Source organism: Eleutherodactylus coqui, chromosome 12 (genome assembly GCF_035609145.1).
Source record: "Eleutherodactylus coqui strain aEleCoq1 chromosome 12, aEleCoq1.hap1, whole genome shotgun sequence".
NCBI lineage: Eukaryota > Metazoa > Chordata > Amphibia > Anura > Eleutherodactylidae > Eleutherodactylus > Eleutherodactylus coqui.
In genome coordinates, this window is record NC_089848.1 from 132,320,747 (window position 1) to 132,339,302 (window position 18,556).

The following is an 18,556-nucleotide window of genomic DNA, read 5'->3' on the forward strand; positions in this document are numbered from 1 at the left end:
GATGCGGGCAGCTTGGTATCTCCTCTGTAGTGTTACAGGATAGTCCTGCCCATGACTGGCTGACTAGTAATAACCGGGTAACAGAGGGTTCATTTTGCTACATGTATAGTTCTCCATGCTAGTTATCTTCCACTGGAAACCAAGTTTAGGGTCCGGTTTCCATGGGCTGGGTGTAAACTTGTATCTTTTGGGCAGATGATTCTGGTATCTTACAAACAACGCTGTACTTAATCTATGCGAGCTACTAGTTCTATCCTTATTTCATTTTACATGTATCATGAACAGAGATGCATACAGCATTTACAATAACTGCGCTGATAACATTAATCATTTAAATGGAATTGGTACATCTGAAAGTATGGCTGCCAATAGGATATCATATTGCTTCAACCTGACTGGCCCTTCTCTGACCATCGACACCGCTTGTTCTTCCTCTCTTGTTGCTTTACATTACGCCTGCCAATCCATCCAACAAGGTATATACATCACAAGTATAATATAAGAATATCCTCATATACTATACTGCAGTAATCCCCAACCAAAGGCTCGGTAGCCCCACGTGGCTTGTGCCCCCATGCTGCTTGGCTATGTGAGACCTAAGTCATAACCATATGCACCAGCAATTTACTGAGGATTACGACATGTCAGTAATAAAGTACAAACACTTTGCTTCATATAATACTAGTGACTAATTTTGAATAGTTAATGTTAGAAATTCATGATTTATTGTATCTCCATATTTAATACACTGGGGAACACAATTTTTGGTGACTGAGATGTTAGAACTTTTTGGGGGTATTTGGGGGTTTTAGATTCTGAAAATGACATTCGTTTTTCTTCATCAGGTCTGCTTATCAAGATATGAAATATGTCCATATAAATGTATAAATGTACACATATTGTATTATACATGTCAAAAATTATCATTCACTTTTGTTCGTTTTAACAATTTTTTCAACTACAATCGTTATGTCTAAACGCACCTTTATGCTTGCACATAGATAAGGCATACAAAGGGTGCTGGACCAATGGATATGGGTGAGCACCATGCAGACTTACAATCTACTAATGATGCCACCCCACCTATGATTCAGTCCAGCGGGTTGCCTTGCACCTCAAGAGTGAACCACACTGGCACTGCCACTCTGCCCCCCGCACTGTTTAATATTCCTCCAGATAGCAATTTGGCTGTGTGAATGCTGAGGGAAGTGGTTCTTCACCTGCCCTTGCATTTTATATTAGTAAATATGGCTGCTGGCAGTGATTTTCTTGAATTGATATGTCATCTGTAGAGATGAGCGAACGTACTCGTCCGAGCTTGATATTCGTGCGAATATTAGGGTGTTCGGGATGCTCGTTACTCGTAACGAGTACCACGCGGTGTTCCGGTTACTTTCAGTTTCCTCTCTGAGACGTTAGCGCGCTTTTCTGGCCAATTGAAAGACAGGGAAGGCATTACAACTTCCCCCTGTGACGTTCAAGCCCTATACCACCCCCCTGCTGTGAGTGGCTGGGGAGATCTGATGTCACCCGAGTATAAAAATCGGCCCCTCCCGCGGCTCGCCTCAGATGCCTTGTGAGTTAGCTGAGGGACAGTGGTATCGTGCTGGAGCTGCTGTAGGGAGAGCGTTAGGAGTTAGTGTAGGCTTCAAGAACCCCAACGGTCCTTCTTAGGGCCACATCTACCTGTGTGCAGTACTGTGTTAGCACTGTATTTTTTTTTTTTTCAAAATTGGATCTGCAGAGCATTGCGCCCTGCAATAGGGACAGAAGTGGTGGTTAGGCAGGGAGAGTGTTAGCAGTGAGTGTAGGCTTCAAGAACCCCAACAGTCCTTTTTAGGGCCACATCTATCCGTGTGCAGTACTGTCCAGGCTGCTGTTAGCAGTGTTGCATTTTTTTTTCTTTTCTCAAAACCGGCTGTGCAGACCATTGCACCCGGCATTAATACTACAGGGATAGAATTGTGTAGGCAGGGCCAGAAGACATACATTATTCATTGAATAGACGCAGTGTGGCTTGTCCTTTGAAAAACAAGGGAAAAAATTCTATTTCGCCTGCCTCTGACAGTCCTCAGGGCTCTGGGTACGTGTGTGCTGCGTGCAGAACGTTAAAAAAAATCAGACGCAGCCAGCTACGTTTTACTGCAGGCTTGCGCCAATTTTTTTCCTGCATGGGAAATCCCTGATCTGCTGGAGCGAATAACTTTGCATCACTGCAGTTCTCTGACACATTTGCAGGGCCACAACACAGTTATTAAACTTAGTAGTATTCATTGAATACACGCAGTGTGGCTTGTCCTTTGAAAAACAAGGGAAAAAATTCTATTTTGGCTGCAGGCTTGCGCCAATTTCTTTCCTGGCTTGGAAATCACTGGTAATACAGCATGCTGAGGGGTAGGGGTAGGCCTAGAGGACGTGGACGCGGCCGAGGACGCGGAGGCCCAAGTCAGGGTGTGGGCACAGGCCGAGCAAGTGCGGTGGCCAGGGGTAGAGGCAGGGCCAGACCGAATAATCCACCAACTGTTTCCCAAAGCGCCCCCTCGTGCCATGCCACCCTGCACAGGTCAAGGTGCTCTACGGTGTGGCAGTTTTTCACAGAGACGCCTGACGACCGACGAACAGTGGTGTGCAACCTTTGTCGCGCCAAGATCAGCTGGGGAGGCACCACCAACAGCATGCGCAGGCATATGATGGCCAAGCACCCCACAAGGTGGGACGATGCCCGTTCACCGCCTACGGTTTGCACCACTGCCTCTCCCCCTGTGCCCCAACCTGCCACTGAGATCCAACCCCCCTCTGAGGACACAGGCACTACCGTCTCCTGGCCTGCACCCACACCCTCACCTCCGCTGTCCTCGGCCCCATCCAGCAATGTCTCTCAGCGTAGCGTCCATACGTCGCTAGCGCCACAGTTTGAGCACAAGCGCAAGTAAGACGCCACGCACCCGCACGCTCAAGCGTTAAACGTGCACATTGCAAAATTGATCAGCCTAGAGATGCTGCCGTATAGGCTTGTGGAAACGGAGGCTTTCAAAAGCATGATGGCGGCGGCTGGCCCGAGCTACTTGGTTCCCAGTCGCCACTACTTTTCCCGATGTGCCGTCCCAGGCCTGCACGACCACGTCTCCCGCAACATTGTACGCGCCCTCACCAACGCGGTTACTGCCTAGGTCCACTTAACAACAGACACGTGGAGAAGCACAGGCGGGCAGGGCCACTATATCTCCCTGACGGCACATTGGGTGAATTTAGTGGAGGCTGGGACAGAGTCACAGCCTGGGACCTCTCACGTCCTACCCACCCCCAGAATTGCGGGCCACAGCTCGGTGGTGGTATCTGCGGCGGTGTATGCTTCCTCCACTAAAGCACCTTCCTCCTCCTCCTCCTCCAACGCAACCTCTGTCTCGCAATCAAGATGTGTCAGCAGCACGTCGCCAGCAGTCGGTGTCACGCGGCGTGGCAGCACAGCGGTGGGCAAGCGTCAGCAGGCCGTGCTGAAACTACTCAGCTTAGGAGAGAAGAGGCACACGGCCCACGAAATGCTGCAGGGTCTGACAGAGCAGACCGACCGCTGGCTTGCGCCGCTGAGCCTCCAACCGGGCATGGTCGCGTGTGACAACGGCCGTAAGCTGGTGGCGGCTCTGCAGCTCGGCAGCCTCACGCACGTGCCATGCCTGGCCCACGTCTTTAATTTGGTGGTTCAGCGCTTTCTGAAAAGCTACCCCCACTTGTCATACCTGCTCGGAAAGGTGCGCCAGCTCTGCGCACATTTCCGCAAATCCCACACGCACGCTGCCACCCTACGGACACTGCAACATCGGTTTAATCTGCCAGTGCACCGACTGCTGTGCGACGTGCCCACACAGTGGAACTCTACGCTCCACATGTTGGCCAGACTCTATGAGCAGCGTAGAGCTATAGTGGAATACCAACTCCAACTTGCGCGGCGCAGTGTGAGTCAGCCTCCTCAATTATTTACAGAAGAGTGGCCCTGATTGGCAGCCATCTGCCAGGTCCTTGGAAAATTTGAGGAGTCTACCCAGGTGGTGAGCGGCGATGCTGCAATCATTAGCGTCACCATTCCTCTGCTATGCCTCTTGAGAAGTTCCCTGCAAAGCATAAAGGCAGACGCTTTGCGCTCGGAAACAGAGCCGGGGGAAGACAGTATGTCGCTGGATAGTCAGAGCACCCTCCTGTCTATATCTCAGCGCGTTGAGGAGGAGGAGGAGGAGCATGAGGAGGATGAGGAGGAGGGGGAAGAGACAGCTTGGCCCACTGCTGACGGTACCCATGCTGCTTGCCTGTCATCCTTTCAGCGTGTATGGCCTGAGGAGGAGGAAGAGGAGGAGGAGGAGGATCCTGAAAGTGATCTTCCTAGTGAAGACAGCCATGTGTTGCGTACAGGTACCCTGGCACACATGGCTGACTTCATGTTAGGATGCCTTTCTCGTGACCCTCGCGTTACACGCATTCTGGCCACTACGGATTACTGGGTGTACACACTGCTCGACCCACGGTATAAGGAGAGCCTTTGCACTCTCATTCCCGAAGAGGAAAGGGGTTCGAGAATGATGCTATACCACAGGGCGCTGGTGGACAAACTGATGGAAAACTTCCCATCCGACAGCGCTAGTGGCAGAAGGCGCTGTTCCGAGGGCCAGGTAGCAGGGGAGGTGCAGAGATCATGCAGCATGTACAGCGCAGGCAGGGGAACACTCTCCAAGGCCTTTGCCAGCTTTATGGCTCCCCAGCAAGACTGTGTCACCGCTCCCCAGTCACGGCTGAGTCGGCAGGAGCACTGTAAAAGGATGGTGAGGGAGTACGTAGCCGATCGCACGACCGTCCTCCGTGACACCTCTGCCCCCTACAACTACTGGGTGTCGAAGCTGGACACGTGGCCTGAACTCGCGCTGTATGCCCTGGAGGTGCTTGCTTGTCCTGCGGCTAGCGTCTTGTCAGAGAGTGTGTTTAGTGTGGCTGGGGGAATCATCACGGATAAGCGTACCCACCTGTCAACCGACAGTGCCGACAGGCTTACACTCATCAAGATGAACAAAGCCTGGATTTCCCCAGACTTCTCTTCTGCACCAGCGGACAGCAGCGATACCTAAGCAATACGTATTATGCACCCGCGGATGGAAGCTACGTTCTCTCTCACCATCCAAAACGGGGACATTTCTGCTTCATGAATCTGTGTCTAATATTCCTCCTCCTCCTCCTGCTCCTCCTCCTGAAACCTCACGTAATCACGCTGAACGGGCAATTTTTCTTAGGGCCACAAGGCTCACTCATCTAATTTTTCTAAACAATTTTTATATGTTTCAATGCTCTTAAAAGCGTTGAAACTTTAACTTGAACCAATTTTTAGTTAAACTGGGCTGCCTCCAGGCCTAGTTACCACTTAAGCCACATTAACCAAAGCGATTAATGGGTTTCACCTGCCATCTTGGTTGGGCATGGCCAATTTTTACAGAGGTACATTAGTACTGTTGGTACACCAATGTTTTGGGGCCCTCACCTACAGTGTAATCATAGCAATTTGTATGTTCTTCGCCTGCACTCATGGTACAGAAGTGTGTGTGGGGTTGGCCTACACTTTAGCTACATAAATGTAACTTGGGCCTTGGCTATACTGCAGCTACTGAAATGGAACTAAGACTGCGCTCCCACTATACTGCTGCTTCGGAATTGTTCCTGGGGCCTGTGTAGGCTGCTACAAAGACTTAAATGGAACTAAGACTATGCTCCTCCTATACTGCTGCTTCGGAATTGTTCCTGGGGCCTGTGTAGGCTGCTACTATTACTGAAATAGAACTAAGACTGTGCTCCCCCTATAATGCTGCTAGTGATATGTTAGTGGGGCCTGTCGCTAATGCTACGGCTGAAATGTTACTAATTCTGGGCTCTGCCTATACCGCTGCTAATGGTATGTCTCTGGGGTGTGGAAACAGAGGCTTCCCAAAGACATGATGGCGGCGAGGCCATTTCCCACCAACGCTGTTACTGTTAAGGTGCATATAACCACGGACACGTGGAGAGGACACGTAGTGCCTCCAAAACATCCCCCGCCACGGCCCACTTAATCCTGGCCACATTCCGAAAACCAACAAAATAAAACCGTGCTACTAGGTCCGCAGTCACCACCAACGCGGTTACTGTTAAGGTACATATTACCAGTCTGACTGGGGCATGCAGTGTTGGCCGGAGCCCACCTGCATTAAGCATGACATTACTACCTCAGCTGTGTTGGGCAATGCAATGGGATATTTCTATGTACCGCCGGTGGCTTCCTGGCACCCACCCATGCTGTGGGTCCACAGGGAATTATAAATGCATCTGTTTCCACTTGTAAAGAACCCCAGTCTGACTGGGGCATGCAGTGTGGGCCGAAGCCCACCTGCATTAAGCACGACATTACTACCTCAGCTGTGTTGGGCAATGCAATGGGATATATTTATGTACCGCCGGTGGGTTCCAGGGAGCCACCCATGCTGTGGTTGCACAGGGAGTTGTAACTACATGTGTCCACTTCTAAAGAACCCCAGTCTGACTGGGGCATGCAGTGTGGGCCGAAGCCCACCTGCATTAAGCACGACATTACTACCTCAGCTGTGTTGGGCAATGCAATGGGATATTTTTGTGTATCGCCGGTGGGTTCCAGGGAGCCACCCATGCTGTCGGTCGACAGGGACTTCACAATAGGGAGTTGTACCTGCCTGTGTCTATGAATTAAAAAGCCCGGTCTGACTGGGGCATGCAGAGACACCTTGACAGAATGAATAGTGTGTGGCACATAGGTTCCCCATTGCTATGCCCACGTGTGCAGCTCCTGATGGCGGTGGCACAGGATTGGATTTCTCATTGCTTCTGTACAGCATTGTGGGCTATCGCCCCGCCCCTTTTAAAGAGGGTCGCTGCCTAGCCGTGCCAACCCTCTGCAGTGTGTGCCTGTGGTTCCTCCTCATGGCAGACGCACTTCTAAATAGACATGAGGGTGGTGTGGCATGAGGGCAGCTGAAGGCTGCGCAGGGACACTTTGGTGTGCGCTGTGGGGGGGAGAGGGGGGCGGTTGGGCAGCATGTAACCCAGGAGAAGTGGCAGTGGAGTGTCATGCAGGCAGTGATTGTGCTTTGTTGGAGGTAGTGTGGTGCTTAGCAAAGGTATGCCATGCTAATGAGGGCTTTTCAGAAGTAAAAGTTTTTGGGAGGGGGGGCCCCACTCTTGCCGCTATTGTGGCTTAATAGTGGGACCTGTGAACTTGAGATGCAGCCCAACATGTAGCCCCTCGCCTGCCCTATCCGTTGCTGTGTCGTTCCCATCACTTTCTTGAATTGCCCAGATTTTCACACAAGGAAACCTTAGCGAGCATCGGCGAAATACAAAAATGCTCGGGTCGCCCATTGACTTCAATGGGGTTCGTTACTCGAAACGAACCCTCGAGCATCGCGATAATTTCGTCCCGAATAACGAGCACCCGAGCATTTTGGTGCTCGCTCATCTCTAGTCATCTGTGATTTGTTTGGCTGGATAGTTAGTTTGATGTGGCTCCTGATTGTCACTGAAAGTTTGATCTGTCTCACCCAAAAATCCATTATCCCAGGACTTTCGTTCTTCACTGCTAAGCTCCACCCCTCCTGACATCATTGCAGATCATTATCCTCTCCACAGCGATGCAGGTCTTCACATCCTCATTCCTCCTGTTTGCTCTGTCACTTGTGGAGGATCTGGGTGGGTTCCCCCAGGTGTGGTGGGCCTTGACATCTGCCTAGATTGGCTGAGTGCAAGTGCTGGACCTGAATACACCCAGTTGCAATCCAGAGTCGGCTGTATTTATGACCCTAGCACTCTCCGCCTCTACCTATTAGTATATCTTTGTGTCATTTGGTATAAATCTAATCGGACCTGTTATTATAATATGCAGCCCTTGAACCGGACAACATAGTCACATAACAAATCTGCTTTAATATCAAAGAATAGTATATTTAATTCTAAGAATAAAGAGAATTACTCTATTCCTGGCTTATGGCTGACTGATACCGGTCATCAACAGGTGATTGTGATATGGCGATCTGTGGAGCAGCCAATTGCATTATTGAATCTCGTATGTTCGTCATACTTAGCAAAGCAAAGATGCTTTCTCCAGATGGGATATGTAAACCATTTTCCAACAAAGCTGATGGATATGGAAGAGGAGAAGGATGTGGTGTTGTTCTCTTAAAACCTTTAAAAAAGGTACGATGTCTTACATTCAGTAAAGTGAACGAGTTATTTTATTTTACTGAGTTACATCTATATATATAAAGACGAAAGCCCTCACTGACTCACTCACTGATTCACTGACTGACTGACTCGCCACTAGTTCTCCAACTTCCCGATGTCGTAGAAACATGAAATTTGGCACAAGCATAGATTATGTCCAAAATACGAAAAGTAAAGGAGTCCCAATTCAATTATACAATTCTAGCACAAAAGAACTAGCGTCCAAATTTTACGTACGGAATCTAATTCTCTCACTTCCCGATGTCATAGAAACTTGAAATTTGGCCCAAGCATTGATTATGTCATAAATAGGAAGAGTTAATGGATCCCAACTCGATTATTCAATTCTAAGTGCAAAAGAATTAGCATCCAAATTTTACGTACAGAATCTAATTCTCTCACTTCCCGATGTCATAGAAACTTGAAATTTGGCACGGGCATTGATTATGTCATATATAGGAAAAGTTAATGGGACCCAACTCGATTATTCAATTCTAGCGCAAAAGCATTAGCATCCAAATTTTACATACGTAATCTAATTCTCTCACATCCCGATGTCATAGAAACTTAAAATTTGGCACGAGCATTGATTATGTCATAAATAGGAAAAACTAATGGGTCCCAACTCAATTATTCAATTCTAAGCGCAAAATAATTAGCGTCCAAATTTTACATACGTAATCTAATTCTCTCACTTCCCGATGCAACAAATAATTACACAATTTTTTACCGCACAAATATGAAATTTGCCATGACCATTCTTTGCGTACTAAATATTGGAAATTTAAAAGGTTGCAACGTGATTATCAATCCTATGCATACAAGTAAGTGGCCCCCTATGTAATGTAACTCATAGCACACATCTGTACTGCACAAACTTGAAATTTGGCATAACCATTCCTATGTTATGTAACTAATAACATATCTGTACCCCGCAATATATGAGACAGTTATCTTCTCAGCAAAACAAAACGCATTTAGAAATATGAGTATATACTGACAGGAATAAAACTGACTGTTGTATGTATTAAAAGGCTGTAAAGTACAAAAGGAAGTGGACATGGACTGCTAGGATGGAGTATGCATTTAAGTATTACCTGGGGCTGCAACCTTTAGTCTGGGTAGGAAATTTGAATTAAAAGGGGAGTTACATGTCAGGTTAAAAATGAGGAGAGTGTGTGAGGTGGCACATTCTATGGGGTGACATTTTCACATACAGTCTGAGATAAATCTCTCTCCTACCTGCCTATACACGGAGAGGAATCTATCTGACCTGTGTGTTATGAGCAGCGTGTGTGAGGTGGAACATTCTGTGGGGTGAGATAAGATTTTCTGTGTGAACACCAGAAAAACACCAGTACCAAATTAACTCGGGCGAAGCTGGGTATATCAGTTAGTATTGTAATACAGATCTAGCAAAGTTTAGTTTGACACTTAATATGTGAAATAACTGTGACACGGATCTTTTGCCCTTACAATAGCTTTTATTGTGTAAACATTACTTGTTGCAGCAAGTTATCAGCATTGGGTTAAATGTGTTACATTTATAACTACACAAAAGTTATTTCATATCAGCATGAACCTACGGACGAGATCCAAGTGTTCTGTGGAGCCAATAATTTTGCCATCCAGTAGATAGCCTTGTGTGAAGGCAAACAGAAGTGCTGCCAGGACTTCTGAACATGTAGTACGGAGTAAGGCTGGGTGTACACGGGCGCATTTGCACGCATATTTGCACATGTAAAATTGCGTGTGCAATATGCAGAGAATAACTGATTGCAATGGGTTGGTTCATATGTCTGTATTTTGCGTGCGCATTTTGGTTGCACAAAAAAAAACTAACTAAAATAGCGGCAGCGTGGATACATAGAAAACACCACTCATGAATATGGCTCCCGTCTATCAACTTTGATCTTGTGCAAATTTAAAAAAATTTAAAGTTTTTCCCCTCATTTTGCATTAAGTACCCCATAATGATAAAGTGACAACAGATTGTTAGAAATCTTTGTAAATTAAAAAAAACCCAAAAACTATTTTTCATTGACATAAGTATTCATACCTTGTAGTCAATACTTAGTTGAAACACCTTTGGCCGTGATTACAGTCTCCAGTCTCCTTGGGTGTGATACCACAAGGTTTGTAAATCCGGATTTGGGGATTTTCTGCTATTCTTCTCTGCAGATGATCTTAAGCTCTGTCAGATTGGATGGGGGCCATCTGTGGTCAGCCATTTTCAGGTCTCTCTAGTGACGCTTGATTGAGTTTAGGTCAGGGATCTGGCTGGGCCGCTCCAAAACATTCACAAAGTTGTCCCGAAGCCCATTCTGTGTTGTTTTGCTTTGTGCTTAGTCATTATTTTGTTGGAAGGTGACCCTTCTGCCCAGTCTGTGGTCTCTTACACTCTGAATCATGGTTTTCATTAAGAATATCTCTGTACTTTGCTCCATTCAGCTTTCCCTGAACCTTGACTAGTCTCCCTGTGCCACAACATGATGCTGCCACCACCAGGCTTCCTTGTAGGGATGGTATTAGGAAGATGATGAGCTGATTCTACTTTCCCCCAGACATAATTGAGGCCAAAAAGTTCAATTTTGCTGTCATCAGACCAGAGAATCTTGCTTCTCGCAGACCGAGAGTCCTTTAGGTGCTTTCTGCTAAACTGCAGGTGGCTTTCATGTGTCTTTCTGAGGAGGCTTCTTTCTGGCTGCTCTGCCACAAAGCCCAGATTGGTGGAGGCTGCAGTGATAGTTGACCTTCTGGAAGGCTCTCCCATCTGCATGCAGGATCTTTGAGCTCAGCCAGAGGGATCATTGGGTTCTTGGTCACTTCTCTTACCAAGGTCATTCCCCTTAGTTTGGTGGGTCGGCAGCTCTAGGAAGTGTCATAGTTGTTCTTCCATGTAGGTATAATGAAGGCTGCTGGGCTCTTGAGAACTTTCCGTGCAGCAGAAATGTATTGTAGCCTTCTCCAAATCTGTGCCTCCATACAATTCTGTCTCTGAGCTCATTGGCAATTTCTTTTCTTCTCTCATAGCTCGGTTTTGTCTCTGATAGCTCGGTTTTGTCTCTGATATGCATTGTGAGTTGTGAGATCTTATATAAAACATAAAATTATGTTCAATCAACTGAATTTACAACAAGTGACTCAATTCAAGATGCAGAAACATCTCAAAGATGATCAAGAGAAATGGGAGGCCTCCAGAGCTAAATTATAAGTGTCATACCAGAGGTTGTGAATACTTATGTCAATTCAAAATATATTAGGTTTTCTTTTTTTTTTAATTACCCAAATATAATTTTTAAAATTGAAAAGAGGCACTGCCCATTTAAGGAAGTTGTGTGATTACTAGACAACATTACTCTTATACCCCAAGTGTGTTAAAAGAGCAGAATTTAGTCCTCCTCTGCCACAGGGATCCAGCACTGTAGCTGTGCCATCCTCCAGGCATTTATTGTGGAGATATCGTCACAAGAAGTCACCTGACCGCTGCAGCATGACAGTCTGTTCTCAAGGCATCAGCACTCACATCTTGGATACCACGATACCATCAGTTCAAAATGACACAGCTCTGATTGGCTGCAGCATTCAGGTGACTTCCTGTGACATCACCTCCACAACAAACACCAGGACAATGGCGGGGCTACAGTGCTGGATCCCCCAGGGAGAAGCAGAATAAGTACTACTTGTTATTTTAATACACTTGGTGGTATAGGGTCAATGTTCTCTGATAACGGGACAACCCCTTTAACATACTAATGTGGATAACACTTAATTAAAGTGCCTATACAATTATATGGTACATTGCATATATTATTGTATATTTTATATATTTCTTACATAATTTTTATATATCTTACAGGCTGTAGAAGATTACAACAAAATCTGGGGAATAATTTGTAAAAGTGCAGTTAACCAAGATGGTCAGTCAGTAACACCGATAACCAAACCATCTCAATACCAACATGAGAAATTATTGCAGTACATCTATAAAACTATAGATCCATGTTCTATTCAGTATGTTGAAGCTCATGGTACTGGAACACCAATTGGTGACCCAATTGAAGCTGCAAGCTTAGGAAACATAATTGGAAAAATGCGTTCTAGTGGAATGAAGCCTTTGAAGATTGGATCAGTTAAAGGGAACATTGGTCACACTGAATGTGCTTCTGGGGTTGCTGGGTTGATAAAAGTTCTTCTCATGATGCAGCATGAAATTATTATTCCATCTCTACATTATTCTAAGGAAAATGGCATCAAAATCATTGAGGAATCCAATCTAGAAATTCCAACCAGTCCTGAGAAATGGCAAGAGGAGAGCAAATTTGGAAGAATAGCAGGAATAAATAATTTTGGATTTGGGGGAACTAACGCTCACGCCGTTGTCAAACAATATAAACAAAAATATCCTCAATATCATTCAAAAAGACCGGTTGAACTTTTCATTTTGTCTGCAGCCTCTGAAAAATCACTTCACCTCTCTATTGAAGATACACAACAAATGTTAAGCAAGGCAACATCCTTAACTCTGGAGAACTTGGTCTACACAGCAGCTTGCAGAAGAAGTCATCTAAATCACGAATACAGAACAGGATTTTTGGCCTCTTCGTTGACTCAATTAAACCAACAAATTCAAATTGTGAAAAAAGACACTGCTCCAGCTAAATCCAGTCCCCAGATTGTATTTGTGCTGTGTGGCAATGGGGTCCTTTATAAAGGGATGTGTAAGATATTTCTAGAACTTGAGCCAGTCTTCAGGAAGAAATGTGAAGAGATAGATGAGATGATTAGAGTCTACACTCCACTTTCTGTGGTACAGTTGTTGCAGAATGAGTTTGATGATTTCTCAAGGCCGGATGTAGCCCAGTTACTGCTCTTTACAGTTCAGGTGTCATTAGTGGCTCTACTGAAACATTGGGGGCTGAGGGCCGACTGCATCCTTGGACATTCAGTTGGAGAAGTTGCAGCAGCTCATTGCTCTGGAATTCTCTCACTAGAAGATGCTGTCAAAGTCATTTATTACAGAAGCACACTGCAATGCAGAGTTACTGGAGGGAAAATGTTGGTGGTTGGAAATATTAAAGTTACAGAATTGTCAAAAATAATTGCATCTTACAAGGGAAAGGTTTGCATTGCTGCTTATAACAGTCCTACTTCCTGCACAGTTTCTGGAGATGGTGAAACAATAGACCAGCTCAAGGAAAAACTGACCAAAGATTACCGTTCAAATGATATTTTTCTCCATCTACTTGATGTCAGTGCTGCATCCCACAGCCCCATGATGGATCCAATACTGAATGAGGTAAAAGATATGTTGAGGGATTTAAAAGAACAAAATATGGAAATTGATCTTCTTTCAACAGTGACAGGAAAACCTGCATCCAAAGGAGATTTCACCACTGGCGATTACTGGGCTAAAAATATTTCTGAACCAGTTGCCTTTCAGAAAGCTGTAGAAGCTTCAGCAAGAGATAAAGAAAATGTCCTCTTTCTTGAAATCGGTCCTCGAAGAACATTACAAAGGAGCATAATTGAAACATTAGGAGCCAACACAACAGTATTATCTGCTATTCAGCCCCAAAAAGAGTATGAGACCATTTTTTCTATGCTGATTGCACTTTTTGCACATGGATACAATCTTAACTGGTGTAATGTATTTGAAGCCTATAAATCTGCTCCATCCACAATTCCAAGATACAGGTTTGATCACATCAAGCAAGATATTCGATTTGAAAAAATCAGGCAGGGAAACCAAACCGCATTAAGTCCCAACCACCCATTAATCCACAGCATGAGTGAAGATTTCACTGAGTTCAGGTGTAAAATATCTAAAAAGAATACACCCTATGTCTTTGAACACAAAAATATAGGATCGGTCTTTATTCCAGGCGCACTCTATGTGGAACTTGGATTGGCTGTGGCAGCTATCAGCTTCAAACCTAAAGTGCCTTTAAGTTCTCTGGAAATCAGTGTAATGTTTTCTAGCCCCTGTGTTCTCAATCAAGATTCAGTAGACCTTAATGTCAAACTACATCGGAAACAAGAATATCAAATAATTCATTTTGAAGTTCTAACATCACATGTTTTTGCAATGGGGCAAATAGAAAAAACTCATCGTTTACTTGACACGAGCAAAAGAATCTCAACTGAACAGATCTTCCAAAGATGTTCTGCTATTTTCTCTCAAGAGAGTTTTTATGACCATCTCTTTTCAATTGGATTTAAACATGGGAAGATTTACAGACAGTTGGGGGATGTTTATTATGGAAAAGATCTCAAAGAAGGGATTGCCAGAGTAAAAGTGAATGAAGAAGTCAAAGAAACAATGTACGAGTACCACATACATCCAGTCATTTTAGATTGTTTCCTACAAGTGGCAGTGTGCGTGGGAACTTGTACCAAGGAATCTTTAGTGGGCTTTCCATCATCCATAGGAAGCTTGATGATTCTACAGCCTCTTCAAGATGAAATGATCATCTACATAAAAACAATAAAAACAACCCAGACGTACGTTGAATTATGTGGATGCTTTGTAGATAACAACGGTTTCCTTTTAGTAGAAATAAAAAGTGTTAAAATGGCATTTCTGAATCAAACGGCAAACAAACAAGAGAAAACTTTTTTCCAAGTTAAATGGACCCAATCTTCTGAAAGCAGAGACATACAAGAAAACAAGTCAAATATATTGGTTTATTCTGATAATTTGGGAGTTGGCGAACAATTATCAAAATATATTCAAAATGGACTGAGCTACATAACCTTCAACAGTTGGGATTCAGATCTACAGGTAGAAAAGCTCTTTAACAGTAACTGCAAAGATATTGTGTTTATGTGGGGAGTCCACAAACCTACTGAGCAATCTCTAGGCAATCTCCCCCAATACCTAGCAAAGTGTTGTGATGTCTATCGCCAGCTAATTTTATCAGTGAGGCAAATAAGCCCCAAGCCTACTATCCGGACGGTGACCTTCAGAACTGTTGAAGGCACAGTGGATCACATCAATCCTGGATTTGCTTTTGTTGGAATGACAAGAGCTTGTGTAATTGAAATGCCAGACATTACATTTCAGCTGATTGACGTTAGCTCCTCAAGTCCCCGAGATGTTGCATCGCTAGCCAAGGTTCTCTTAAATTATAATCCAGAGGACCATCCAGAGATCTGGATTAATGACGGTTATATTTATACCAATGAAATAATTCCCACTGACACTGAAAAGAAAACACAGCAAATAGAATCTTTACAGCATCCTGATCATTTTACCCTGCACACCTCAGATCCCTACAAAATAAGGGACGTTTCTGCCGAATTTACAAATTCCACATCTTCTGAATTAAAGGGCAAAGAAATAGAGATTAATATTGACAAAATTTGTGCCCATACTGATGATTATTTTCCTGTTAGTCTTTCAAGTTGGAAATATGGAAGTGCTTTGTATTGGACAATGAGTGAAAAGCATGAGCTCATTGCTCTGGATTTTGCTGGAATTGTTAGCGCAGTTGGGAAAGATGTCAAAGAAATTCAAGTTGGAGATGGAGTTGCCGTATGTTATCCAGTTGTTGCAGCCTCCAAAATAAGGGTTCCCGAGAATGTTTGCTACTTGGTTAAGGAAGCAGCTGTATTAAGAAAGTCTCCCTGTATCTCCTTCTTTGTTTTAGCCTGGGAAATATTACATCACCAACTACCATGTGCAAAAAATAAACCACAACTGGCAATAGTGACATCAGATGCAAAGTCCATTTTATGCAGAGTTTTATGCAAAACAGCAGAACAAGCAGGCTGGGAAGTTGTCATATCCAATGGGAATATGATAAATGGCAAACTGTGTGTTGCTATGGTAGTTCTTCCCACAGCTGAAGGTATATCTAGAGAAGCACTCACTGAACTACCTCTTCTTAAAAATGTTATTATCCTATCAGACCAGAAAAATGTAAAAAATGTGATACTTTACACTAGGCAAGACATTTATGTTCATGTACTTGATTTTGATGTTGTGCTTCACAAATCATATCTACAGCTGTTTGCAAGTGACTTACATAAATGGCTATATTCTATAGCATCTGAAATCAATATTCTTGAGTCTATCACCCAACCACAATGCAATACATCTGAAGGGAAGAATACACTGTGCAGCTACTCAACAGTTCAGACCTTACCTCTCCTTAAGCTAGGCAATAGTATAACCTCAAAGATTTCTGGGTCCTCACCTGATCAAAAGCTTTTTCAGCACTGTGCTGTTTATATAGTCACAGGTGGTCTGACTGGTCTTGGGTTTGAAACTGTGAAATTCATTCTACAGAATGGTGGTGACAACGTTGTCATTCTATCCAGACGAAATCCCACTCTTGAAATCGTGCAACAAATAGCTGAGGTTGAGAAAGAAAACACAAAGATAGTCACCCTGCAATGTAACATAACTAACTATACTGAAGTCATAAAGGCCATAGATTACATCCAAAAAATATTTCCAAGAATTCCAATCAAAGGAATCTTTCACAGCGCTGCTGTTTTTCATGATGGGATTCTGCAGAACCTAAACTTGCTCTTGTTTGAGAAAGTCCTGAGTCCAAAAGTAGATGGAGCGGTGAATCTTCACCATGCTACTAAAAACATTAAACTTGACTATTTTGTTTGTTATTCATCTCTTGTTTCATCAGTTGGAAATTCAGGGCAAGCAAGTTATGCTGCTGCCAACTCTTTTTTAGACGTGTTCTGTCACTACAGAAGAAATCTGGGTCTTTGTGGACAGTCGATCAGTTGGGGTGCCCTCAATCTTGGGGTATTACTCAACCAGCACAAAATTCATGAACTCTTAAAAGCAAAAGGAATCCTACTATTAAATGCAGAAGAAATACGAGTTCATCTAAAGAATTGTCTTTTATTAAACAATACCCACCAAACAATTGCAAAATTAGATTTTAAAGCCATGAAGAATAATCTGGTTTCTTACACCCCGGGGCTGAAGAAAAGGTTTCGCAATGTTTTCTTGGATGTAAAAGAAAACTTGGAAGAAACACCGAAGGTGAGACAATCCACCCAAATAAAGTGTGAAAAACCTGAAGATTACATTTTGCTAGTAGTTAGTGAGCAGACTGGTGTGAGTGCTAGTGATATCACTATGAATACTCTTCTCAGTTCTCTGGGTGTTGATTCCATGGTCGCTATGACAATGCAGAATCGCATCTTCCGAGATAAGAACATTAGAATACCTGTGGTCAACATTTTGGATCCAAATACAACAATCTCTTGGCTGGTATCAATGCTGAAAGAAGTCGACTGTGACGCTAATGAGCTTGAAAGAGAAATAATACAGGACACAAAACTGTGATATGGAAAATAAAAGCATCGCATGTGATTTGAATTGAGTACAGTACATGGATGTGAATGATTTCTCCAGTCTTTAATAACCATATAACTAGGAGTAGCCTTCCAGTTCACCGCAGTACTACTTCAATTTGAAGAAATCCAAGGCTCCATATATTCCAATAAAATGTTCAGTATATTTTTTCACCTTATTCTTAAAAATACATCCTTTACAACGTTTCAGTGACATCCAGCCGTTGTCTTGAAAAATGTCATATATGGCCAAAATGTCACTGGTTTTTAATGATGGAATGAATAAACATTGAAAATGTTACTGGAATCTGTGGTGTCTTGGATTCCTTGAAATTGGAGTAAGAACAGTAGCCATAGAGGGTGCACTAGAGCAAAGGTGGATTCAGTAATTTAAAGTGAACCTTCAGAATCGTTCACACACTTTTAGGCACCACAGTATTAATTTCCCCTCTTAGGCATTTTTCCCTAGGACTTAGATTTTTCTCGTTAAATAGGTGTATAACATTTCTAATATGCAGAGACATTTTCTTCTGTTTGCCCTCTCTATTATAGTGTTAGTTATTTATTAGGGATGAGCGAACGTGTCCGTTACGGACACATCCGCACCCGGACACCGGCTTTGCCGAACACTGCAGTGTTCGCGCGTAAGTGTCCGGGTGCCGCCGGGGGGCGGGGAGATGCGCGGCGGCGCGGGCGGCAGTAGCGGGGAACAGGGGGGAGCCCTCTCTCTCTCCCTCTCCCCCCCACTCCCCGCCGCACCCCCCCGCGCTGCCACGGCGGCCCCCGAACTTTTTCGCCCGAACACTTAAGTGTTCGCAAAGTTCGGTGTTCGGGCGAAAAAGGGGCGGAGCCGAACGTGTTCGCTCATCTCTATTATTTATATAAGAGTATTCCAAAATATAATATAAAGTGTCAGTAATATGGACACACCTATAGTCAGTGAAAGTAGATATACGGGAATATGGAC

The 18,556-nt window shown here is 44.2% G+C and overlaps 1 protein-coding gene across 1 annotated transcript; it reads left to right on the forward strand.

Annotated features, from left to right (window-relative positions):
- The first annotated feature begins 278 nt into the window (after window positions 1–278).
- On the forward strand, window positions 279–17,618 carry LOC136586957 (mycocerosic acid synthase-like polyketide synthase). Its single transcript, XM_066585317.1, has 3 exons — window positions 279–476; window positions 8,051–8,232; window positions 12,119–17,618. The coding sequence occupies exons 1-3, from the start codon at window positions 359–361 to the stop codon at window positions 17,579–17,581; spliced, it is 5,763 nt and encodes a 1,920-aa protein (XP_066441414.1). The 5' UTR covers window positions 279–358; the 3' UTR covers window positions 17,582–17,618.
- Window positions 17,619–18,556: the final 938 nt, after the last annotated feature.

Excerpts from the sequence above, each read along its gene's own strand:
- LOC136586957 (XM_066585317.1), top strand. The coding sequence starts at position 359 with ATGGCTGCCAATAGGATATCATATTGCTTCAACCTGACTGGCCCTTCT. Across the intron at positions 477-8,050 it reads CTGCCAATCCATCCAACAAG|GTGATTGTGATATGGCGATC; the intron begins GTATATACATCA and ends GGTCATCAACAG. Across the intron at positions 8,233-12,118 it reads TCTTAAAACCTTTAAAAAAG|GCTGTAGAAGATTACAACAA; the intron begins GTACGATGTCTT and ends TATATCTTACAG.